At 36.0% G+C, this 27,017-nt stretch overlaps 1 protein-coding gene across 1 annotated transcript in view; it reads right to left on the reverse strand.

The window, feature by feature from the left end:
- Positions 1-9,429: 9,429 nt before the first annotated feature.
- The window catches only part of IL1RAPL2 (interleukin 1 receptor accessory protein like 2), a 427,562-nt gene continuing 409,974 nt past the window's right edge, over positions 9,430-27,017 (reverse strand). Inside the window, exons 8-9 of the mRNA XM_081125734.1 lie at positions 25,293-25,463; positions 9,430-12,183 (exon numbers count right to left, since the gene is read on the reverse strand). Of these exons, the coding sequence (XP_080981860.1) occupies positions 11,486-12,183; positions 25,293-25,463 (869 nt within the window). The 3' untranslated portion in view covers positions 9,430-11,485. The remainder of the gene's footprint in view (positions 12,184-25,292; positions 25,464-27,017) is intronic.

Below are 27,017 nucleotides of genomic sequence, written 5' to 3' on the forward strand. Positions count from 1 at the left end.
AGCAGTCATATTAATGTGTGTGGGGTGTGTGTGTGTGTAGTGCTTAGAGCACTGCCTAGCACACAATGAACTCCATATATGACTAGCAATTATGTGGGGGGAAAGGGGAGGAAAGAGTAAAGAAGAAAGGAGAGAGGAGGGTAGGAAAGGGAGGAGAGAAAGTGGGAGGTAGGGAGAATGGGAAATGGAGAGAGGGTAGGAAGGAGAGTGGGAAAGGGAAAGGGTGGGAGGGAGGGAGAGTGGGAAAGGCAAAGGCAGAGGGGGCAAATAAAATGTGAGTAGAAAAATTAGTCTGACGGTAGTGTAGTAGTGTTCAGGGTGGAGAAGATAAATCAGCTAGATGGATATTTCAGTTATCTGAGAATATAGTCATGGGGCTACAATCATAGATCTGAGTTGGAAATATCTATAGATATCAACTATTTTAACCTCATACTCAAAGTAAAAATCCTTTCTGCATTCTCCTGGTCTCTGCTAGTTTCCAGTGACAAGAGTTTACTGTTTTGCAAGGCAGCCCATTCCAATTATGAGTATTTTGTATACGTAGATAGAGCTTTCTCATCCTGAGCCTAAATTTGCCTCCTCGTGAGTTCTACTCATCATCCTGGTTCTCCCTTTGGGGCTACACGGAATATGTCTAGTTTTGCTTCCATGTCACATTCTGGCTAAATCTTCTCTTTTTCAGGAAAAAATCACTCACTTCCAGTTTTTTAAATTATCCTTCCACGGCATGATTTCAAAAATTTGGCCATCTGGACTATCTTCTTCTGAAATCTCTCTAGATTGGTAAAGTTCCTACTAGAATGTGGGTGCCCAGAAATGAACACATCCTACCAGATGTGGTCTGACTAGTGCCAAGTTACTCCCTTGAACTGGGCATTCTATTTGTATTGCTCTGTTATAACATAACATTTGCTTTCTAAGCAGCTACATCACACTATTGATGCATTTCAACTTGTGATTGCCTAAAAACCACAATTATGCAACAGCTTGTTGACCCGATGAACTTCCTATTTATTATTTTGTCCTTTAAAACCTGTTGAGATATTTGTGAATGTAAAATCTAGGGGACTTAGCAGGTTGAAAAACTACTTCTTTCTGAAAAATGTCTAGATTTGCTCTCATTGGGGGGAGATGGAAGTGTTGATATACAGTCACAACTTATTCAAAAGTACTTGGAGGATCTATTTCCTGAATTAATGAAAAGTCTGAATTGCTTTCAAATTTCAAAAAGAATATTTGAAATAAAAATATTAATTGAAATACAGACTATGATGATATTTTCAAGGAAAATATCTACTCAGCTGGCTTTAATGAATAGACATGACTAGTAAATTACCAACACCCTTCCATACATACATTTCATGGCTAAAATCATTTAAAATAGTTCCTGTAGTGCTCAGTGTTGGGTATTAATTTGCTGAGTCAACTCTCCCCCCATACAATGGAGAAGAAAATACAAATAACAGCTAATTTTGCTATAGCCATGTACACTATGTGAAGCTCTCTTCTAAGTACTTTATGTGCTCATTTTGACTTCTCAACAGTCCTATTCAGTGGACTCTTTTGTTATCAGCACTTCCACATCTCTATTTTACAGCTGAGGAAATGGAGGTACTGAGAATTTATGTAACTTCCCTAAAGTGAAATAGCCAGTAAATTCAAATATGGAATTTGAATCCAGAGGGTCTGACCCTAGAGTTGGTGCTCATAGTGCTTCTCATATCCAAACACTCATCTCAATCAGAATAGTAGAACTCAAATAATCTCTTACAATATCTATAAATGTCCCCAACTTGTTTGGGATAAGAAGACCAAATTTAAGGATAAATTAAACTTCCATAACCCAGACTAATGTCTTCTCTCTTGCAAGTGGTGTTGGTAGTTGTCGGGGAGGAAGTTTCACAATTGGTTCCGGTTCTCTTGTGTATGTAGTATATTTGATTAAACATTTTAGAATTCATTAAACATTTTAGAATCTCACAGATGAATTCATGTGACATGAATAGATTAGGAAAAATTAAAATTATACAAATGCACAAGACATTGGCTGCTTTCCACCTAAAAATGTAGATTGATGGATAAATTTTATAACAATCCAGTCTATGAATTGCTGAAAACTTGATTGAAATAGTGGAAAGAGAGGTCAATCAAGAATCCTGGATTCCAGTTTTAGCTCTGTCACTAATTAATTCTCTTGCTTTGGATAAGGCACTTAACCTTTCTGAGTCTCAGTTTCTCCATTTTTAAAATAACGTAATTAGATGATTCATCAGGGCCCTTTTAAGAGATTAAAGGAAACCAACAGTAGAGAAGAGAAAAAGTTGAAAGAACTACCATAATGAAGGAATAGTCTAGCCTTCGCTTCACCATTTTAATCATCCTGGGTTGTAACTGGAATTGAAAAGGAAAAAGGGAGCTTGATGATCCTCATCCTCCACAATGTTGCCCAGAACTGGGTTTGCTTACTTGAGAAGGGAAGAAGGAGAGGGAAGGGAAGGGAAGGGAAGGGAAGGGAAGGGAAGGGAAGGGAAGGGAAGGGAAGGGAAGGGAAGGGAAGGGAAGGGAAGGGAAGGGAAGGGAAGGGAAGGGAAGGGAAGGGAAGGAAAGGGGAGGGGAGCGGAGGGGAGGGGAGGGGAGGGGAGGGGAGGGGAGGGGAGGGGGGGAGGGGAGGGGAGGGGAGGGGAGGGGAGGGGAGGGGAGGGGAGGGGAGGGGAAGGGAAGGGAAGGGAAGGGAAGGGAAGGGAAGGGAAGGGAAGGGAAGGGAAGGGAAGGGAAGGGAAGGGAAGGGAAGGGAAGGGAAGGGAAGGGAAGGGAAGGGAAGGGAAGGGAAAAACAAATCTTTAAACCCAAAGAAGCTAATTTCATGGAACTGGCATTGGTGCAAATAAATTAGATGAGTAGTTTACAGTATTTCTCCCATAATATTCTAGCTTGTCTTGAAATATTGAACTTTTTAAACAAATTTTACTGTCTAGTCTACGGCTTTGTGGTTCCTTCCTGCTCAAGGAAAAATGTTGACAACTTGTTTTCTGTTTCCACTGGCAGCATTACTATTTTTAAATCAAAATGAGAATGGTCGGGTATAGTGTAATGGTTGGATTCTATATTGATATTCTATATTTCTCTTTAATGCACACATTTTTATTCCCAGATAGATTTTCACTGTGTTAAACAAAATGACCATAATGTAATCATTGTAACCAGTGAACAATTATATGGATTTTGGTTCTAATATAGACTTTTCTTCATTATATGGGAGTACTTTTGAGAAGACCGGGAAACTCTGAGAATTCCTCTTTGTTTTTTCTAATTGGGGAAACCCAGGTGGGCAGAATATTTCCTAATTTTTTTCTCCATGCTTTTCAAAGCATTTGAGAACAGTTGATTTGTATTTTCTTCACACATATTGCCAAAGACAGTGCTAGAGACCTGGAAAGACTCACTTCAATGTGAAGGTAGTTTTGCTTGCCATCTTCTTATGCAATTGAGCACTGCCTGATAATCAAATCCAATTTCCCAAACTTGAGCTTAGTCCTTTGATACATTACTTAAGTCCTTGGGAAAAAGCTTAAGCCTTTATATCTTTTTCTGTCAAATGAGCTGATCCAAGGCCAAAACAATGTTATACTCAATGATTTTTAACCATTGTGGAAGGTGGAATAATCACAAAAGGCTGCTATTTGTGTTAAGTAGTGTTGTGTATATTAACAAAATTATTTACAGGTGATGCTTACTCATGCTGGGTCTTCTGCTTAGTGTACACCTAATTCCCACTCCCATCTTCAGTATATTCCCAGCATTTCTGTGTACCCAGTGTCTTCATGAATTCTAGAATCCTTCCTACTTTCTGCTTCTGTCTCTGTCCATCTATCAAAACTTACCCAACAATTATCACATAATTGTAGGCTTCTGTAGTCCATGTCACTTAAGCAAGTCACTTAGTTTCTGGGCCTCAGTTTTTCCACAAATAAAATAAAGGGTTTGAAATATATGATCTTGAAGGTCCCATTCAGTTCTAAATTTGCATGAGTTAATACCTGTGTTCATGTAGTATCTAATAAATGTGCTTTACTTCCTGATAGAGGAGTTTGATGAGTCAAAAAGGTCAGGATTGTGGTAACTCCCTGGGAACATGATTTAGCTTAGTTGAAATTATTTTAGAGTACTAATGATAGGCATTTCAGGGGCTTTCTCATGAATTTTTATTTCTTTCAAATCATATTCTATAAATGGCTACCTATTTTGTTTATGCCTATAGCAACTCTCTCTGTTGGTTTTCAGGTAGCAAATATGGAGTCATTTCATAAACAAAAGAGATTTATATATATTATTCTGGACTTAACTCCTTAGTCATTTAGTTGAACTCAGATGCTCTTATGAAATAATATTTCTGAGGAGTATCTTTAGCAAATTCTCCTTTACTGCTGGTATCATCCCAGCCATACTTTCCCAGATAGTTCATTATAATAAACTCTTCCAAAATATTGTCTCACTCTAAAAGCAATCAATTCTCACAAATGCTAGTCATGGGTCAAACGTCTTCTTTAAGTAAAAACAAAAGATATCCTTTGGAAGCACAGCTCATCTAGTGATATTATCAACAAGCTTCCTAACCAGCTTTTCAGAATTTTAAATTTCTGTGCAAGAAACTGGCCTGATTTTACACAGGTTAAGGACACAGATAAATCCTGGAGCAGTTTTTTCTTTTCTTTTCTTTTTGGCTTCTTTTTCTTTTAAAACAAAGAACAAAATGACAAATCCAAATTTGAGACATCTGCATGTTTCCCCTCGTGTGACTTAAACATCTGCATTTTTTCACTTCTCATCCAGATGTTTTGTTCTTATGTAAACCTAGCTAAAGTGAAGGAGAATATCAAGAAATCATCTGGGGATGCTGATTAACATGGACAGCAAATCTGAATAATCCACGTTCTGAGAGTCCTGTTTTTTGTCTAGCTCAGAACACATTACTAATAAGGTCAAAGTTACTGTAGGTTTTTTTCTTGTATGGGCCAGTTAATTCTGATCTGTTCCATGACCACAAAATGCACCTCTAGCCTCAGCCAGCTGTCTGGAAAGTGAGTGTCCTCAGTCTTACAGGCAGTCATGCAAGAAACTGAGCAGAAAATTTCTACCAGTTGGGAATTAAAATAAAAATGTATTTCCCATGGATGGTAGGTCAGTGGTGCCATTTTGTATAAAAATAATAATTATAATAGTAACTTATATAGTACTTATTTTGTGTCAAACACTATTCTAAGCAATTTATATACTTTAATTCTCAGTGTTCCCAACAACCCTATGTGTATTATTATCCCATTTTACAGGTGAGGAAATAGAGGCACAGAAGGTTAAGTAATTTCTCCATGATGAAAATGAATGGTATTAGCACTTTTTCTGTTTACTTTATCACATACCTTGTGTCAAGGAGGTGGGAGGGGGATCACAATGTATTGGCTGTCTAGAAAGTATATCAAAATAGGACAGAAACTTGAATATTTCTGCACACTGAATTCACCAGTAGAACTGCTACTGTGGCACACCCTGTGCCCAGTAAAGGAGGTTGATCTAATCCCTATTCTTCTATCCAGTATGATAATTATAGGTATAAAAGTACCCTTTGCAAAAAAGAAAGGCATTGTTTTTTTTGGCAATAAGTCATTATGTAAAGTATATATTTAAGAAAAAGGACTATGTGGTTAGGAGCAATGGACTACATTGGGTGGCCTCATAGAACTAAATTGTCTGAATGCTCTGAGGAAGAATGATTTGTTTGACTGGCAAAATGCTTAAGAAACTTTGATCTCCAACCACACATTGACTTACAATCCTAAAATTCTAGACTTAGACAGAACATAAAGATACAATCTAATCCATTTTTCTTTCTTTTAAAAAAAATTGGGAACAAAAGTGCTTGCTGAAAGAAGCAAATAAAAAAATATCCCTCATAATTTTAAGGATTCCAGGAATTGAAACTTCACAGATGCTCCCAAATTCATTCGTCTTTTAAATCAAGAAATGTGATGTGAGCACCTCCTCTGTGACCAGCACTGTTATGGGTCCTTGGATTACAGCAAGGAATACAATGTGGTCACTAATCTTCAGAAACTTGTCATATATTCTGGTGTTTTCTGCTTCAGACATAAAGGCTTTCACTCTTATAACTTTACTGCTTATTTTTCTGTTTCATCTTCTGACAGGAAAAGAATTGCTCAATGCCTTACTATTGGGGAATATTTTTATTTGGTCATTAAACTCCATTTCCTTTTCTTCTAGGCAAACAGCTAGACTAAATTTCCTACCCCCCACTCCCTACCTTCCCACCTCTTAGAATGTGAGTGGTTTCTATGGGCCATTTTGTGCCCTCCTCCATGCCTCTCCCCATTTTTTACCCATCTACTGATTGAATGAAGATGAATCCTCAGACCTAGAGATCAAAGAAACAAAGTAGAAAAAGCCTATCTCTGACTGACTGTGGAGAAGAGCCTTTCCGCATAACCCCAGTGATGTGAGCAAGCAGTACATTTTTGTGTTAAGCTGCAGGATTTAGGCTACTATCCTTAACAACAGTTATCTACTCTTACTAATACAGTGTCCCTCTCAAAGTTTCTTTCATAATTTTAAAGATGGTCATCACTCTGCCTTCAATTTTGCTGAAAATTTGGTTCCTTGTGTTCAAATCTTATGTGCTTGGTTATCAATTCTTTATTGTTCTTCACAGATGTGCTCTCTATGCCTCCTTCCACCATGCCAGTACACTGTAACATATCCTTTTTTGTTCTTTTGACAAACACCTGTGATATCTGCCTCCTGAATTTCCCAATAATTGAATAACTTCAATGCTTTTATTTTAAGAAAATAATTCTTTACTCCAAACTAAGATGAGTGATTTAAATAGAATTGGAAGATGAGACCTAAAGGATCAAATGTCATCAATTACTAATTTGAGAATCTGAGATTTTATTCAGTGGATGGAGTGAACGTAATTATTTGTTTCAGAGCTGATTTGCAGAAGCACTTTGCCCTTCCTTACCATTACTCTCCTGAACACACTTCAGGGGTTGTTCCTGTAGCAAATACACCTACCATTGTGCTGTTCCTATTCTTGTCCTTATAGTGTCAGGATGTTTAGTTAAGAAAGTAAGTTAAATACTATAAATAAATTCATTTGAAGCGATTAACTTTCTTGATTGTTGGAATCTTTACTAACTCTGTTTTTTCTCCATTTTCCACTTTTCATATCAACACATCCCACTTATTCCTCTTTATCCTCAGATTTGCTTTTTTTTCTGAGAGTATCCAGGTCACCACCCTCCATCTCTCATCAACTAATACATGTACTATGAAACAGCTTCCCAAATATTTTCCCTGTCACTATACTCTCCCCCTACATAATTTTTCCTGCATCTGCTATGAGATGAATGTTTCAGCCTTATTTCTTTATTATACTCTCACACAGATTTCTCCCCTTGGTAGCCAAATATGTTTATTTTCAGATAATCAGACTTGCTTAGTTTCCCCTAGTCTTCACATGCACTATTCTCTGCAATTGGAAAATCAGCATATATCACCACTGTTCCTTCAGTTCCAAACTTATCTCTTGCCCAACTTGAGACTGAATCACCCCACCTCACTTATCTACTCTGCATGTATAACAGTTTTCTTATGCTGGAATGTGTTTTGCAAATACTCCTTTCTTCATGCATATGATATGTAAACTATTTGAAAACAGGGACTTCAATTTAAAAAAAAATTCTATTATACTTTATGTAGTGGGCATTATACAGTGCTACTCAATAAATATCCATGATTGCCTTTAGTACCATATAGAAAAAACGTGGTTGATCAAATAGCAATGAGCACTTGGGAAGACAAGTTTAGATGGGTATAGGTAATTTTACAAGTTCTGATCTCAAAGTAATTATATAGAGTGCTGAATAATCTTCTTAAATTGCCTATAACTGATTTCATTTCTAAAAAAGGTAAGTTTGAAGCGAAAGCATTTGGAGCAAATTATTATTGTTTATCAAATAGCCCCATACATTCATCAGAGAGCATTAATGTCCAACACTGTGACCTCTTATCAAACATTTTAGAACAAAAGTGCATGAATAAAAGAGGAATTTGAGCCAGACTCTTTTCAACATTAAATTCTCTCCCAGAAAACAACAGCAAAAATCACAAGTTTTCAAACTTAACTGGTCACTATAGAACTATTTTCTATCTTAACTTCACTCTGGTTTTATCAATTCACTACCACATTTTGGAAAATGAATATAGGAATGTAAAGATTTATAAACACAAATTTCAAGATATTTTCCTTAGTCATTACTTGACTTTTTAGGAAATACTTGGTGGAAGCAAACCAATTTATTTAAAAGTAAAGTACCAAAGGGCAGTAAATGCTTGAAACTGGTGGTTCCATACTCTTGTAAGGCCTTTAGTCACCAAGTGTGTTGGGGAGTCCCTTTCCTTCTCTTGGCAGAATTTCATTCTTTCTCACACCTGCCATTTTCCACTTGTTACAGAAGTAATTTATAAGATGCTGCTTATTTGCATGTCCTTTTGAAACTTAACTGTTTCTTTCACAACTTAACTGTTTCTCCTCTCATTGCCACCTGGTTCCTGCTTTTAAGCCCCGCAGTGCTATTCACCAATCTTCAAATAAAATATTGTCTTTTTACATGACGCTACCTTGGGTTCAAGCATTACAAGAATCCCTCAAGTGCCTTTGTACCCATTTGTTAAGTTAAAGTAATTGAAAGCCAAACAGATTTGGATATAATTGAATTAAGGCTTAGAGTGGGTGAGGAGAGATATCTTCTTCTATTTAGGAACTACATAGCTACCTTTGAGTCTCAATAGTTAGTTTGGAGCCCACAGATTACCAAGCCTTCCAGATTTCATATTTTGCCAAATTAAAACCATGTACACATTGTCCATGTCCATGAGCATTGTTTTTGTGTTTTTCTCATTTTTCTCATAAATTCAGATATTTTTAGAAAATTTTACCTTAAAATAGCCTAACTTTTAAAGTATGTATACTGTTTGTGGATGAGCTAAATAAATTTGTTATGAATGTATAGGAACTAGTTGCACCAGTATTTTTCTAAAATGCCAAAATCCATTTAATTGAAAAATTGAGAAGAAAAAATTGTTCTCACTGTAAAAGAAACTGGTAGAATATATCATGTTCTAGACTAAATACTTATTGTACCATTATGTGATATATTTTTTAAAAATCTCAGATGAAAATCAAATTTTGAATTGCCATCTAGAAATAAACTTTTATAGATAGTGTACACACCAGTTCCTGAAAATGGTAGAAAAGGTTTCTTGTCAAGTTCACCAGCACAAGTGTGAATGCTCTGTTTTTGAGTACCTAGTAGTCGTGAAAGGACACATTGTGGCCAGCCAACTCAAATTGCTACCCACGTTTAATCATTGTAAATAAAGGAAGCAGAGAGACCCATGTTATATTTTCAGAACTGGCATGCTCAATACAGAACTATTAGTTTAAAAATACCACTCAACATTCTATTTGAATTTATCTAGACTTCTTTGTAAAACAAAATAATAAAAAGTACAATTGGTCACTAAACATATACTACTCATTTCATGCAAGTTATTAACTTAGTAATTACACATATCATTAAAGAACAATGAGAGCAAATACAACTTTATAACACTTGGGAAACAGTTAAGTATTGATAAATTCCTATTTTGAAAAACCTATAGTTTTTACAGAAACAAAATCACCTTTCTCAGTAGAAAAAAATACATCTATGAAACACCTGTATGTGTTGAATAGGACTTTTCAAAGGAATAACTAATTGTCTCACTGTGAAATGAACATGTATCACTGTTAAGATTTCACATACCTTTGGTGCATAATGTATTTCTTGAACAGCTTGATATAGTAAAGCAACAGAGAAGCAAATACTTTGAACAAAACCCATGGACCACAGGGAGTCAATAATGTAAAGAGGTTGAAAAAAATAATCAAAACATTATCTAATGTTCTTTTATACATTTGAGTTTCACAATTACAATGGCTGGGCAAATTAATTTTTACACACTGTGTACATTTGTCCTTGCTTATATTTTTATAAAACATGATTTAAGAAATATTTGCAAAATGCTAGAATCAACCTTGATTAACAATTGACCCTCATGGGCATCTTGGTGAAGAACACACCAAAATGGATTAATTGGAAAGAATATAAAGTAGTAATCCACAATAAATATGAAAATAGGGGAACATTCCTTACAGCAAATTCATAATATTTTAGATTACTCACAGGGATTTTCTGCTAGAGTACAGTCACAGTCACAACGTGAGGATGGAGAAGATTATCTACAAAATATACTCTTTGAAGCACCAGGAATAGAGATACTTCTACAGAAGCCTTGCACACATGGCCAAGCAGATATTGTGTATGTACAGAATAGTCTCTTTCACAACTACATTTCAGATAAGAATCACTGCAATTGCTGCTCTACCACTAGTAAACTTGAATTATTTAGCACTTCATCTGTGATTATTGTTGTTTTATTTCTTTTGTACTGCTGACATGTGCAGTCAATATTTATTTAAATTCAAACTCCAACGATGCTGGAAAAGTAGGAAGATTCTCACATCTTCTTATAAAGCCTATAGAAGGTTGAGAGATTATTTGGGGAAAATCCAAATGTGAATTTTTTAGCAAACAATGAAATGCACACCTTAAAATGTGTTTTCAAATTTGTAAAACTTTTAAAATAGGCTAGAAAGCCATAAGGATTTTTCAAAATCATTCTAAAAGAACTAACAGCCTGTCTATTCAGTTGCTTAAGAAATGCATGTTGTTTACCTACCTACCAGTTTGCCTACAGAATATGTGCTTGCCTAATAAAACTAAAAGCTATCATTATGAGCTATTGATTTAGTCTACAGAAATTGTCCATTATGTTGAAGAAGTTCTAATTGCTTCCATCACATTTTTCACAAGCAATCTTCCAATTTGGGTGCCTCAACACTTCTTTCTTGATAATTCCTGATTTTTCAGTTACTCTATAGAAGTTCTCCTTTCCCCTTAAAGGTAGTTCAGAATTTTCAAATTCAGTAAAAGTCTTTAAATTTTCCCTGTTTCAAATACCATGTAGATACTGAAATATTCATAAATATGTTGAAGGTAGCTCATCTACTAAGCTTGTAGTTCAAGTGGTTTCAAAAACCTACTCTAAAACAATATGATTAATTTTTTCAGGGAGAAATTAAAATTGTACATTGGGATAGCATACTACACTACAAAATCAGGTCTTTCTTCCCCCAGTATTCTCGAAACATAAACAACAACAAAAATAAAGTACAAAAGCAATTTCTGTGCCTTTTTCTTCAAACACTTTTTCAGCACCTAGATGTTGTTAGGTGTACTTTATGCTTAATATAGCAGAAACTCTCAATGCTCACATGGCTTTTCTGAGTATGTCAGACTTTTCACTACCAAATATCACTGGTGAAACTAAGCTCTTTGGATGATAAAGGTAGCAGGGAACTGTTTCTATGAATTTCCTGGGTATCTTTCAGGGAATTATTAAGGGGTAGCTGTCCATTGTGTAGAGTCAGAGGCAGATTACAATAAGTGTGGTGGTTACCTAAGGAAGGTACGGGCAAGGTGGTGGTTGGCATCTCGTGTTTATAACCTCTGCAACAGTGCCTCATTTGCATCGGATCTGAATGGTGGAAATCAGGGAGATCAGCTTGAGATGATACCAGAGAGGCTGAGGTACTGGTCATGGCAATAGAGGGTATAGGTTGGAGTTCTCCAAAAAGTCCTTGTTCTGCAGAGTCCAGAATATGGCACTGAGAAAGCACTTCTTTTTTCTTGATGGGCATTTCATATACTAAGTGCTTCCAAAACTTAGAATTTAATTTACTGCTTTTGGGTCCCTTCCACTTGATCAGTGACAGAAGTTTGATGCTGTGCTTTAGTGATTCCACTTCCTGGCAATTCACCTTCCCTTTTAATTCTGTACACTCAATCAAAATCACTTTTATTTCTCCACTGACTAGCATGTTATGGAGTCTGTTTTCCAACTCGAAAATACTCCATCCTCGTCTGAGAATATAGTCTGGTGTTAGCACGATAATAAGTCTTCTGCTTTGCTCAACACATCTTGTGAGATCTTCAATATATGCTACAAATCACAGAAAGAGAGAAAGAGTAAAACAAAGACATTTCCAGTCTTTAAAGCATTAGGTTTGTACTTTAGAATAGTAAAGATCCAGTCTTTCACTAGTGTACATCATATTTTATTTTGTTGTATTGCACATTCAGAAAGCCCATTTCCTTAAAAAGAAAAATGAAAAAACCCAAAAAACCACACTTGTTTAGCCCTGGCCAGAGTGGCTCAGTTGGTTGGAGTGTCATCCTATACACCGAAAGGTTGTGGGTTTGACTCCCAATCAGGGCACATACCCAGGTTGCGGGTTCAATCCCTGGTTGGGAAGCCTATGGGAGGCAACTGATGTTTCTTTCTCACATCAATGTTTCTCTCTCTCCCTTCCTCTCTGAATTATAAAAACTGTTTAAAATATTCATTTTCTCACCCCTCATTACTTACAGTGTTTTGTTGGCGAATATTAAATCTGACTTCGTCAGAGCTTAGGTGTATTTCAGTTATTTTTATTTATTTGATCATTTAATTTAAGACAGGCTTCCAGGCTTGTACTCTAAGTAAACAAGCAATCAATCAGTTGATGAAAAGAGAAATGGAACTTTTTAATGACTGAAGAGTCACTGTATTTATGGATTTAGTTTGCTTTTTCCCCTATTTTTCAGCTGCGAAACAAGTAAGGGGGTCTATGTATATGAACTACTTCAAAGGTATTGTGATAGACATGGTGGAAAATCTCTTGTAGAATCGTAGCTTGTTACTCAGAATACTTTCTGTTACTTGCAACCTTAGGTTCTCCATTTCACCCTTAAAACCCAGAGATAAGGAAGTAGTGTGTGTATGTGCCCATAAATTTAATTTGAACCAGCTGCTCTTTTTTCAGAGGAAGAGAGAGTGGTAGAGTTGAAGGTGGGGGGTGGTGTGGAATGAACAATAATGGAGGAAGAGTCTATCAACTGAGAAGAAAGTTTTTGTCCTAGTTTGTGCGGCAATTCTGAGAGTGAGGTAAATATGTTATGGCCTTTCCATGGTAGAAAAAAAACCCCACTCAAATAACTCGATATTTATTTATACCATGGAATAATCCTTTTGCAAGCATCCTCCCCAAAGTCTTATCTGCCAAAAAGGGAAACACACACATGTGTTAACAAATGGAGACTTGGACACAGGTGCTGCAACAGAGAGCTGTCTTTACTGAGCAGAGCACAAGGCCTTGTCTAATGTACAGTGCCCTCTAGGAGAAGCAGTGCTTACAGAAGCATACTAACATTTGTCACTGCAAATCTGTCCAAGGTTACAGACTGCTTTCAAGGAGTCACGTCCAGTACATAGTATGGGGCCACCAAACAGCCCAGTACAAGCCATTTGAAAAGAGGAACTTATTTTACAGATGCATATTTTGCAGATGATCTATCTTTTCCAGGGTTTATTTCCACTACTTGGCAGCAAGAACACTTTCACAAGTGAAAATGAGCAAACTTTCTACACACCCTACAGATAAACAAAGAACTTTTTAAGAGCTACACATAGAATTGTCCATTTTACAATTCATTGTTACTGCTGTTTTGGTTTTTACTTAATACATTTTAGCACTTTCTCATGCAGTAGTTACAATGACTGTTTCTGAGGGGATAAAAAGCAACTCTTAAGTGGGGAAAGAACCTCTTAAAAATTATAAACATTTTATTTTAGAGATTGAGATTATGTATTCAGGGTAAAATCAGCAAGAAATTTGCGAAAAGTAAAACCAAAACCAAAAAACAGAACAAAACAAAAAGCACTACACAAGTAGCAACAGGGAAGTTCTCACTCAGTAATTATCATTTAGAGAACTGGTGAAACAGAATGGAAGGAAAGGTAGAAAGTTTCACTAGAGTGGAAAAATATTATCCCAATGTATCAACAGCTCTGACTCTTCATTTTCTTCCTTTCTTTCTGCTCCCAAAAAGAAAGAAGTTATGTGGGAAGCTTCATCATTAGAAGTTGGATCTGTAAGATACAGTAAAATAAACTATCATGCATCTTTCCCGTTATTCTTTTTACCTTTCCTCCAAACAAACAAAAAAACCCAAACCCAGAATCATGGTATAAGTGCAGGAGTTCATGAAAATGCAGTTTTACCAGGTAAATTATGAGTTAATGGTTTTTTAATAGAAGAATTCTTTACAAAATAATTTACCAAAGTGTTATTCTGAATAGCATTCTTCCCTCATTAATTGCAGCTTTTCACTTAATTTTTAAAAATTGTCTGTACAAACCTCTATAACATAAACTATACCTCTATGAAGCACATCTTCATGCCTCTATGAAAAGCACTATTTCTATGTGTTGAGATGAAGTTTAATTTACTTTTTAACCATGCTTTTAAAAACAAAAGATGTATCTATACATATGTCTATCTACTTAAAGAAAAAATACAACCCAGGTGTTCACAGTAATTAGAGAAAATATCCACATACATAATAATTAATTTTATTGGGAACTCATGGGTTTTGGTTTTGCTATTCTCTTTCTCAAAGGGGGAATAGAACAGAGTGTAATTTCCCCCCATTAATATGGTTACCCCATCACCTGTCTATTATATTTTGCCATTTGACAACTAAGAAGAATGCAACATTTAGGTTTTGGGGGGGCTTCTTAGAGACTCATTAGACAGAAGTTGCTTTTGCCCCCAGAATGAATGCCTGTGAGGACAGATCCCACTATACTCAGCTGCACAGGGTGTGGGTGTTGAAGGGAACCTTGGAGGGAGGGAGTGGTCCCTGTCTCCTGCATACTGCTCTCGCTGTGCTTATCCTGGCAAAGCCTAGTGGAGAGTTGAGGCAACCATCCAGATTATTTCGGCTGAAAACCTCCTGTGGAAGAAAAAAGGTCTGAATTATCCTGGTTTAACCTATATATACATTAATCATATGCACTGGAGTCAGTTTGTACCTCAAAATTTTCCCTGGGTAGACACAGCCTAAATGTCCCAAAGAAAACATGAGCCATTTGCTGGGCCCCGAATTTCATGTTCCATTTCACTTGGTGAAAAACCAAGTGGAAGTTTTCAGATGTGAAGCCCACATTTCACTTCTTGGGATGGTGATCAGTAGCTGGGCAGCAACCTCAATGTTTGAAAGCAGCTGGGGAGGTGACTCTAAGATCTGCCTGGCTCTAAGGAAAAGGAGAGACTGTGCCCTAGCTTCCCATATTCTGGCTCTCCCTCTGTTTTTCACTCTATGTTTTACTTTTTCTCCCCCCTCTCTTTGCTCCTCTCTACCTCATTCTCTCTCCCGTTCTTTTTTTTTCCATTTTCTGTCCCATCTCCTTCTTGTTCTTTTACCTCCCTCTTTGCTTTCTTTCTCACTCTTTCTATCTTCCTTTCCCTCTTTTACTCTCCTTTCCTCTGTTGCCTATCTCCCTTTATCCCCTTCCTCACTACCTTCCTTTCTAAGTCTTTCTTTCTTTCTTTCTTTCTTTCTCTTTACCTTTATGAAAAAACAAAAACAAAGACCTAGTCAGCATGGAAAAATAAAAGTAAATTAGCAAGAGGCCAAGGAGGTAGAGTTAATATTTTTCACTTGCTAATCTTTAGCTGGGGAGTTGTTGCTGGCTTCTACATAGCAAGTGCCCAAAATAATCTCCCCCTTACCTCGGGGTTGCATGTCTGCAACCAATGACTGAATTGGTGCCTGATCCGTTAGGATTATGTCCTGCTTTTTATGGCCTGTGAGCTAAGATTGATTTTTAAACATGTTTTAAAGTGTTGTAAAAAGAAGAAAAATGAGAATATGATGCAACAGAGGCCATATATAACCCACAGAGCCTAAAATATTTATTATCTGGATCTTTACAAAGAAAGTTTGCTGTTCCTGAATTGGAGATCAATCAGGGTGTGTAGGCTTGGAAAAGTTCCAAATAAACTAAGCAAAAACAGGTATCAAGTTAAAGTATTGCTTGTCCATGGCTAGTGTAGTCCCTGACAGGCAATGGTGTTACCCATGGTAGGGATGTGGTTTTGTTAGAGACATTTTATAAACCTTCAGAAACCATTTTAAAAAGCTTATTATCATGAAGAGATAATAAAGAAACATTTTGCAAAAAAAAAAAAAAATTTACTAAATCCACAGCACATATAAATATTCGCTATATCTTGCCCTGAATTATTCAGGCAAATTTAGCTGAATAACAGGAATTCCTTAAAAACCTTTTTTTCCCTACAAAAAAATATAAAGTATCCCTTAAATTAAAGGTCATTATTTCTTCAAAAATTTTAAAGTAATTTACTCAATGACAAAATAAACTAAAGGGTATTGTGTCTGATAGCCTTCTGCTTCTCTAGACAAGACTGTGAAACCATATCAGATTATCAGACATTAAACAAAGCTAATTACATTTAACCTATTTGTGATCTTCATAATTTGGTAAAGAAAAAATCCCTTTGAACATAGTTTTGTTTTGTTTTGTTTTGTTTTGTTTTTTAATCCTCACTCGGAAGATATTTTTCCATTAATTACTAGAGAAAGTGGAAGGGAGGAAGGAGCGGTAGAGAGAGAGGGAGAAACATCGACTTGAGACGTGAGAGACACATCTATCGGTTGCCTCCCACAGGGCCCCTACCAGGGCTGGGGACTGAACCACAACTGAGGTACATGTCCTTGACCCAGAATCGAACTGGAGATCCTTCAGTCCTTGGGCTGATGTCCTAACCACTGAACTAAACTGGCCAGGGTGCCTTGAACATAGTTTTGCTAGGGCTTCTTAAGTTGGTGTAAATTCATTTTTCACAGTATAAATGCACCTGCAAAGAATCTTTTTCCTTTTTCTATATGGCTCCTTTTGACAGAAAGTTAGAAGAATATTCTAGAAGAAAATGCACTGTCACTAGGCCCTCCTTGGGATGTGTATCTATTAAAGAAGTGAAGAAAGGACATGGCAGTAGCACCAGTATTGGTAAGAAATGAGGAAAGTGACTACCTAAAACCATATTAAAAGCAAATTTAATTTTAAAATCACTTTCAGAGCTAGTTGCATAAGATTCCAGTGCACTTAGAAAAGTAAGATTAGATATATAAAAGTGACTTGAAAATAGGACACTTATTAACAAAGCAAAAAAAAATACACTAAAGGAAGAAATACAGCACCAAAATTGAAGCAGACATAATGGCAGGCCCAATAAATTTTTCTAATGAGATGTATATACTTTTCCAAAAGAACGCAGTACACTCCTAAATCTCAGGCTCTGAATCTGCTACAGATGTAGGCAGAAGGACAAGGGAGAAAAACACTGTATATTCATGAATTTCCATGTGGTCTTGCTACTGCCTACTAACCATTTGATTTATCAAACTAATCAATTAGCAACGTGTGAATTACATTTTATGTTGACACTTCCACTTATTTCAGGGTAATTATTAGGGGCAATTAGCATATTTTAACAAGTTAAGAGACATATACTCAGCCTGTAGACAAAGGCATAATTTATTACTTTGCCAGGTTCATATAATAGTAGTTCAATATGCTTATACCTGCAGTTCTGTACATCCACTATCAATTAAACAGACAAATCATTAGGGTGTGACAGGATGCATCAAAACAGAAAACACTCTATTAATTTTTGGTGAACATTAGTTAATTGATAGCTATCAACAATGATACTTATAAAACCTATGGATTAATATACTAAGACTTAAATCAAAACAATTTCTGACACTGACTGAGATGGCTCCCCTCCTATTACTGGTGTGGAGAAACCAGCAAAAATAATATAGGTTTTCCATGTATCAAAGAAAAATGCATGATTTAGCATTATATATTTGAAAAAAGTATTAGACCTCTGGTTAACTGGAGGCTTACAGTGAGTACTTTATAATGTAGTCTCACTAAAAATAATATCTGCATTTTAAATAATGATGCTTAATACTAACCTACCAAAACAGTTACAGGTTGACAACCTGACTCTTGACTCTTTATCTTGGCTGATGTTGCTAAGCCTTTGGGGTCATGGTTCTACCTTAGACAGATGTAAGATCCTGTCTGTGTTGTCTGCCATAGAGATTGAGGCTACAAAATTTTTACTTAGCTAGGTGAGAGGGGATAGAGGGGGGCTTTCTAAACAGTGTGTGATATTACTTACTCTACAAAAACCTTCTATGTCCTCTCCCTCACCAAGTCTTTGGCTTGATAATTCACAGATAGTTTGCTGGGATAAATTTTTTTGGCAGGATTTTTGTTTCTGATTAATAGGTTAACCAACAGTTAACATGCACTTGCTGAGACCTTGTGACTGTAGGGAACTATATTTATTTACAGTTTTGACTTTGAAGGCTACATTTCTGGAAGTGAATTCTTTACTTTTGTTATTGCATTTAACCTGTGGGTAGGCAGGTGAGTATGATAGTGGACAGAATATACTCTGGAATGTTGTTCACATCTCTAAATTCTTTCTCTTCCCTCTTGACTTCCTCACCAAGAGTAAAGGTAGATAATGGAACACATTTGGAGAATATTGAGAGAAAGAGAATGTTGAGAGTAGCAAGGAGAGTTTACAAAATGTCCTTCCCCTTCCCTTTTCTCCATTAACTTCATATCCTAGAAAGTTGTAGATATACTAATTCCAACTAGTGCAATCTTAGTAAATATGAACAAGACAACTTGCTCCTTATACAGTTTTTTTTTTTGTGGTACCTTCAGTAGCTAAGACAATTTTATCCTGGTCTCCTACCCCCTTTTTTTTTTTTTAAAATGTGCCTGTTCTTTGTGCTATCTAACAATAGGTTTCCTGATTGAAATTCCAAATCCATTCCAAATAATGGATTCTTCCTTTACCTTAAACTTTGATGAGATGCTTTAGTCCATTTACCTCAGGGCATTCCTGTGTACAGTTAGAGTACAGTTTCCTCTCTCTTGACTCTAACATAAAGGGAATGGTGGACATGTCTAATTTTACTCCATGTGAGTAAATTGCACACAATGTGTTAAATTTCCATGATTGTACATGTCACCTTTGCCTCACAGTTTTTAGGTCACAGACGTCAGATTGCCTGGAAAAAGATTTTATTACTCCCTGAGGACAATTTACTTGAATGGTGTCCAATATGTCCAGCTATTAGAGGAACTATTGGCAATGAGTACTACAGATCCATGTACAAAAAAATTTTTTTGCATGCCTCACTTCAGAAGTGACTGGGGATCATCTGACACCAGATGTATTCTCCAGTCATTTGTCATTTAATTGTCAGCACAAGCACATGGCTAGTGCTAAGCATTAAAGAACTAAAAATTAGAGTAGTGAGGAAAGTCTAGCAAATTCAAGAATGTAATCATACATTATATATATTTCCTTAAATTACTAAAGGAATCCTAATATTCTTGAGTGAGAGAAACTCTCAGAAAAATTGAACATGAAAACAAATGGAAAGACAATTTGATACTTGAGATACCAAATTCATAAATATAATTTCAACAGACATAGCTGACCAGCCATATGAATATTTTATTTCACTAGTATCTTTCTCAGATGCAATAATTCATGAATAACTCACATATAACTCCCCACAGTCTTCCTATGAATAAAAGGGGAAATTGAGGTTAAAACCTTTGAAGAATTTTTTTTTTTTTCCTATTCAATATCCACTTGGACATCTTTAGATTTTCCAAAATATTCAGCCAGAACTGGCTCAATTTATAATTGTTAAAATATTGCATATGTACATTTAAGCACTTCATTTGTTTTTCTTAAAGGCAAACAAAAGCTATAGTTTTGGGTTGATTTTACTCTCAGTCTTAGAATGCTATTTTCTGCATCTGATCAGTGGCCTTCAGCCCATTTAGTAAACTTTTATATTTTCATGTTTTTAAATCTCTGCAGAAACACTGAGATAAGATGGGCTCAAGAGCCTAAATGGTACTCATCCAAAAATGTCCCCAATCTCAGGATCTCAGTTGCACAGCTGGGTTCTGTAGGTCACATGTCAGCTTCAGAGCACATCTGTTCATTCCTCAAGGATCCACTAGGCCCCATGAACACAATGTGCTCTGTGTAGAATACTTTACACCACAAAACCCAGCAGCTGCAGGGGTGAAAAAATCTCTACTTCTCAAGTTTGTGTCTCTAGGCAGTTTTGAGTAGGGTGTTCTTTTTTTTGTTTTGTTTTGTTTTGTTTTTTAATCTAGCTTTCTTTTGGTTGCCTGTCATTTCTGACATTCAGACGCCTGTTGGCAACAAAGTTGCTTTTGCTATTCTCAGGACAGATGTTTCTAGCCTGGGAAGAGACAGACCAAACTTTTACTGGAAAGTAAGAATTCTTGCCACATTCAGGCACCAAACCTGAGAAAATATAAGAAAGATCCTGGCCACAGGCCCAAGAATGGAAAGGATGATTACTGCCAGGAAAATAATGTCCAGATCTAAAGACTTAGTTTTAGCATTAAGAGAAAACATTTATGTCAAATCTCTCCATCTCTGCTGGTTCATGATGACCAAAGGACACTTCCCTAGTAGGCCATGTGAGAAGGGTACAGATATTTCCATCTCACCTTGGAAAGTGCCATGATTGTACTGAAGCTTTTTGAGAACTCTTAGAAGAGGGAGGGAGAGAGGGAGGGAGGGAGGAAGGGAGAGAGTTAGAGAGAGAGAGAGAGAGAGAGAGAGAGAGAGAGAGAGAGAGAGAGTTGAAAGAGAGAGAGGTGGAGGGAGACCCATTCCCCATTCATGTGCTTTTAAAACTGTATGCATTGGAAGGTTAATGATTTTGGGTGTTAATGATTTCGAATTGGAATACTAAGAGAGTGGTGCAAAAGAAACTGAAGGCATTAAATATGAAAGGTTTTATGTCACAGACTTCACTAATTTGATTCATAGAAAATTATTGTTGTAGGTCAAGAATATTATAAAGTCTGCTTTTACAATCCTCAAAGGCCTCATTGCTAGTTTTTGGAGGAAGGAGTAGTCTTGGGTCAACATGTTTTAAATGAGATGTGAGGGACAAACATAGCTTATAATATTGTAACTAGTTTTTTTTCCCCCCACAGGAATGTGTCTATATTTATATAGCATAACCTGTTAAATCTGTACCAATGGCTGCAAATACAGACCACAGAAGCTTCTTTAATAACATACATACACCAAGTCCAAAATGTTCTACTCTGTCATTCATGTGTAAATCAAGTATATTATTCATATACTTCATCAACTTCCTGAATGCATGCTAAAAATGCCAAGGAAAAACTCGTTAATCGTGACATGGTGACTGCTCAGCCAGCTCTGAAATGTTGATGGAAAAGAAAAATTGTCAAAGGGCCTCTTTAAGAACTTCTGCAGGTTATACTCGCAAATCGGAATTCAGAGAGCATGAATTTCTCCATTCAGGAAGGAAGGATTAAAGTCAAACACCCTCCAGTGGTTGCATCTAAAAATTGCATAGTTGTCTCAATGGCTTACTTGTAAAAGGAGTCTCCCTGTCCACCATTGAGTATACAGGATTCAAGTTCCTGCTCAGTCTGATTGTTGAGCAATATCAAAAATATTAAAATTATCGCTATGGAACATAAAATCTCTGCCCATTTTGATGACATCTTCTTGGGTGTTTCTATGTTAAATTATTTAAATGTCAAGGTATAGTAGGTGAAAGCCTCCTATCATCTTTTTTTTTAATCCTCACCTGAGGATATGTTTTTTATTTTAGTTTATTGATTTTTTTTTTAGAAAGAGAGGAAGGGGAAAGAGAAAAACATTGATGGGAGAGAGAAACATCATTGGTCACCTCCAACCAGAGATTGAACCCATAACCTAGGTATGTGACCTGACTGGGGATCAAACCCAGAACCTTTTGGTGTATGGGATGACACTCCAACCAACTGAGCCACCCAGCCAGGGTAACCTCCTCTAATCTTTTATGCAGTGTGTTATAGTTCTCAACTATTGAAGTTTTGAGGTAGGAAATACAGTTTATATTAGCCTCACACCCTTTGGTCAAGAAGGATGTTCAGACCTGTTATGATACAACAAAACAACCAATCAATTTCAATCAATTCAGCCAAACAAGTAGCTGACTCAATGAGGTGTAAAATATTCTACCACCTGTTTGGCTAAATTGACACAGCAAGTTGATTCAATTGACCTGTCAAGTCATCAAAATAGACTCTCTGGGGTCACTAGGAGTACACAACTTTGAGATGCATCACTCTCCCCACCATGCTCTCTGGGTCTCATTCTCACCCACATACAAATAGTTGCTTCTTTACACAATAAGCAAGTGTCATCTAGTGAGTCTCAAGTAAAGTGGATCTCCTATGTTCCATGTTGTCCCCATTTCCCTTTCTAACGTGTACAGTGGAGAAGCATTGTTTTCTAGTGAAGAATAAAGGTGATGTTGAAATGTTTAGGCATAAAGACTGCCATTTTTTATTCACTTGGTGAGGTTTTTAAGGACTGGCTATTGTGGGGCTAACTATTTTGGAATGCAAGAAGGCAGAAAGGCTGGCACCACATTGAGTTCTACTGAAGATGACTTGACACTGAATATAAATTCTGCTTGGTAATGATATTATTTTAATGTAATTTAGGCTATTATCACTCTAAAATAGATTTTACAGAATTTCTACATTTAACAAGATGCTCTTGGCAAAAATACAAAAACTACATAGTAACTTAATGAATTAAGCAAAAAAAAAAAAGTAAAGTATTTAAAATTTTCATCAGTGATTAATCAATCCCTTGTAGCTAATTTTTCAAATATCTGAAAAAATAAAAGTAATATACTCATTAGCCTGTCTTAAGGACTGACACGATTTCTATGAATTACTCACAAAATTTTTTTCTTTCAGTAAAAAGCCCATTTGTAGGTTTCATATTCACTTTGGTAAAGAAAAATATCTTTCACATATTGACATGCAAAAATCTATGCTGTACACCTGAAACTAATATAAAATATTATTGAATGTAAACTGTAATTGAAAACTAAAATTAAAAAAACAATGAAAAAAAATGTAAAACACTACTTATTTTATTCTCATTATTTCCTCCTGTCTTAAACCAACACTGTTCAAACAAAATCAACAAGCATCTATGAAGCATCCAATGAGCTTACCTAATCTGCTAGATGGAGACAGGGACATGAGGATAAATGAGATAGGGTCTCTGCCCTCATGGAGCTTACAATCTTGCTGACATAAATAGATGGAAATGTACATAAAATAATACAAAATATCATAGGCATACAAAATTGATAGTCAAACAAGTGATTATACATCATGAACTCCAGGGCTAGATAAATTATTATGGACATTTCACAGAGGCAGCTATATGGAGAAGGATAAGGAGGATATATAAAGGTATAAAAGACTAACATGAATGAAAGTATTACAGGGACACATAATGTATATCAAAGGGACAGTTTGACTAGAGTGGAAGATATAAGTAGGTGAAATGGCAGGGGATAACTTTAGAAAATAAATCTGCTTTGACACCAGACTGTAGAAGTGTTTAGCTAAGAGTTATAAATTTTATCCTATAGGAAATGGTGAACAATTTAAGAATGTTGAATAGGGGAGTGACATGATCAAGGAGATATGCATATTTGTGGGACTAGATGGACGAGAGGAAAAATAGGGAAGGTGGAGAGTAATTAACATTACAGAAATGAGGTAAATAAGGCCTATGCTAGAATGGTAGAAGTGAGAATGGAAAAGATGCAATGGACACTGGATTTGGGAGACAGATACAGAAGAATGAAAAATGACTCTGAGGTATCAGCATGTTCATTAAGGCTTGATCGATATAGAAATGGTATGTCAAGTAATCAAAATGAAGAAAATTACAGAAGGAAAGAAGTGAAGGACGATGTGAAGAAGTTTGAGGAATTCTTTCATTTGTGGTACAGGAAAGTAATGGACCAGTAAATACCATTTTCTTTACTCTTTTGTACACACATGTAAATGTGCATACTCATGTGTACACATACATATACATAGACATGTATGCACTCTGAGAAAAAAGATGAACAACCGGAACTCAGTTGCTTCAATTTGTCTCCTGTCTGTTTAGTGACCACTGTGGACTGCTGATAATCTGAATAAATGTTATTAAGTAATAGTGTGATCTATTGAAGTGAGAACCAGAGTCAAACAGATCTAGGTTCTAATTCCAGCTCTAACACTTGACAGCTGTCTAATCTTGGACTTCTTTGAGGCCTTACTTCCTCAACTATAATAGGATAGTACCTGCTTTCTCTCTACATAGGGTTATTGTAACGATGAAATAAAATGGTGTATGTGAAAATACTTTATATACTGTGAAGTATTGAAAATATAAGCTTTTTAATTTTGTTATCACATGCGTATAAATGACCATATTCTGATTTGTGGTTACATTTCAGCTTCCCCCTCTCAAGGATATTAACATAAATTCACATGCAAATGAATTCTAGCACCTTTTATTTCCCTTAATGGCATTTTAAGCTCTTTGAGGTCAGGTACCATGTCTTACGCTTTTCTGTATTTCCCTTATACTCTACCTTGTACAGCATTCTGAACATTAACAGGAACAAAGTATATATTTTTACTTGGACCAGAATTTATTCAGAAAGCTGAAATACAGCTTTCAATATGTAAAATAATTTAAAAGTATCGTTCAAGCCCACATAATCCAAAACTTCTTAAAAATAATTTAAATACACAGCGAAAGTGCAGTTTCCAGTGGTCTCACATACCTATTTAAGTGGATTTTTTCTATAAATCTGAAAATGAATAACAAGGCATAAATTCAGAGTTATTAGTGACAAGATTGTATATATATGTAGAAGCAAAATGACAAAAGACCAGCTTTGGAATTGAAATGCATCAAAAAGACTTTCACTGACTTATACAGATTATTTTTTTAAGAAGGATCACTTTCTCAGAACACAAAGGCAATATAATAAAAAATATCATTAAGGCACAACTTAAAACCATACCTGAAATATAAGTGAGAATGCCTTTTTAAAAATGTGGATGTTAGAAAGTTAGAACACAATCATTGAGAAATTTGAATTTAATAAAATCTCCTGTGAGAAACATCTATCTAAAAATACGTGGCTCTAATGTTTGAAGCCTCTGTATAACTTCCTAAAGAAACAAACTTTTAAAATATAAAACTTGAAAGTACTTACTTCCACTTGGAATCAGGTCTCTTTCTGGGATGAAGAGTTTATATCCATAGTGTTTTTCTAGGACATCTGGCAGTATTTCAAGAGCAAACTGCTCTTCTTCAGGATTGTCACAGTCTAAAGTATCTTGGTCCACTTTTGTGTAAGAGAGATAGGCATCATATTCCTTGTTGTCTTAAATATAAAGGACAACAAAAGGGTTGCACATATTAGCAGGTTCTTTTCAAGTGCTAAAAATCTATAACCACTAACAGGCTGGAATAAGCACTGTAGTCAGAGACTATTCTTAGTTTTTGGAAAGTAAGTTACCTTCCATGTTATAACAAACCCAGTACATTTCAACATAACCTAGTCATATGATATGACCTGAAACTTTTATGCAATGGGCAGTAGTCAGGACAGAATAATAGAGAGAATTATTATTTGTGACTCTTGGTAACTATACATAGTTGTGATGTTCAGTGTTGTGTGAATGATTAGCTCAGAGTATTTGAATGCAAGACTAAATAGACCAAAGACACGGATTTGAACTTTTTCTCTGCCAGTTGACTTGGCTCTGTTACTTGGTCACAGACTATATCTAGTTTGCACAAATATGTTCAAGAGATCCAAGAGGGGCTGGGCCCTAGAGTGTGGAAGATCGAAATAATCCAGCCTCACTCCTGCAGACACATACTCACAGCACATGCCATACTTCCAGTTGGTTAGTGTCGTCATCTTCATATACAAAAAGCAGTTCATTACCAAATATTAGAGACAGCAGCTGGGTTTTATACAAGTGTGTTCCCTATTATTCTTGTTCAATCCATAGCCAACTAATTTGACACAAGCTTCCAAAAGAAGCCTTTGTTTCAAAATATACATCCTCCCAGTATGGGAAAATTAGGTTTTTCCTTCACATATTTAGCCAGAGAGTTAACTGTGCTTTGAGAATGTATATTTTTCCTTCTTTGCTGTATTGGCCCAGAGCCTACCTCTCTACATATATTTTTTTTTCCTGAAAAATATTAATTACTATAATTATTCAAGTCCCCATTGGTTTTAGAAGGGCCACATTGGAAAGGTTACAGTGCTTTTCAAAATTCCCTTATTTATAAAAAAAATATTTTTAAAAGTTAATGTAGTGACCATAGAGTCATATGGAACTATTAGTATTTATTAAACCTAGATACTTGCAACTGATATTTTTTAAAGACAGGCAAACATTTCAAGATTTGTTTCTAAAACACATCAATATGTTTTTCATTAAAAACAGATCTGATTAGAATATAGTTAAAACCTGACCAAAAGGTAATTTACAGAATGAAGCAGTCACCCATCTATACCATTAATGATTTGATTCTACCTGCTAAAGGAGGAACAAAGGGTAAGCATATAAAGAGATATAAATACCCTATGATAGGAGTAGGTGGGACCCTCTGACTATCTAGAGATATATGAGGCAGGATTATGTTGTTCTAATTCTAGGAAGATTCCAGCCTTCACTACCCTCATATGAAAGGAACTCTGGTTACTTATGTTAAGATGGTGCCTGAAGCCAGGAACTTCACTTTAGCATATCCCCTGGCTGGAAAAAGCTTCCATAAACCTTGGTTGGGTTACCTGATTGCCTAGAAGCAGATGCACAGGAAGGGCTGCCTTGGATAGTTGAGATCATTTGGCTAACAAATGGGCCACATTCCGCTGTTGTACATAAAACACCACTGGGAAGAGAGAATGTTCATATGC

Source organism: Miniopterus schreibersii, assembly GCF_964146895.1.
Source record: "Miniopterus schreibersii genome assembly, chromosome: X".
Lineage (NCBI taxonomy): Eukaryota > Metazoa > Chordata > Mammalia > Chiroptera > Miniopteridae > Miniopterus > Miniopterus schreibersii.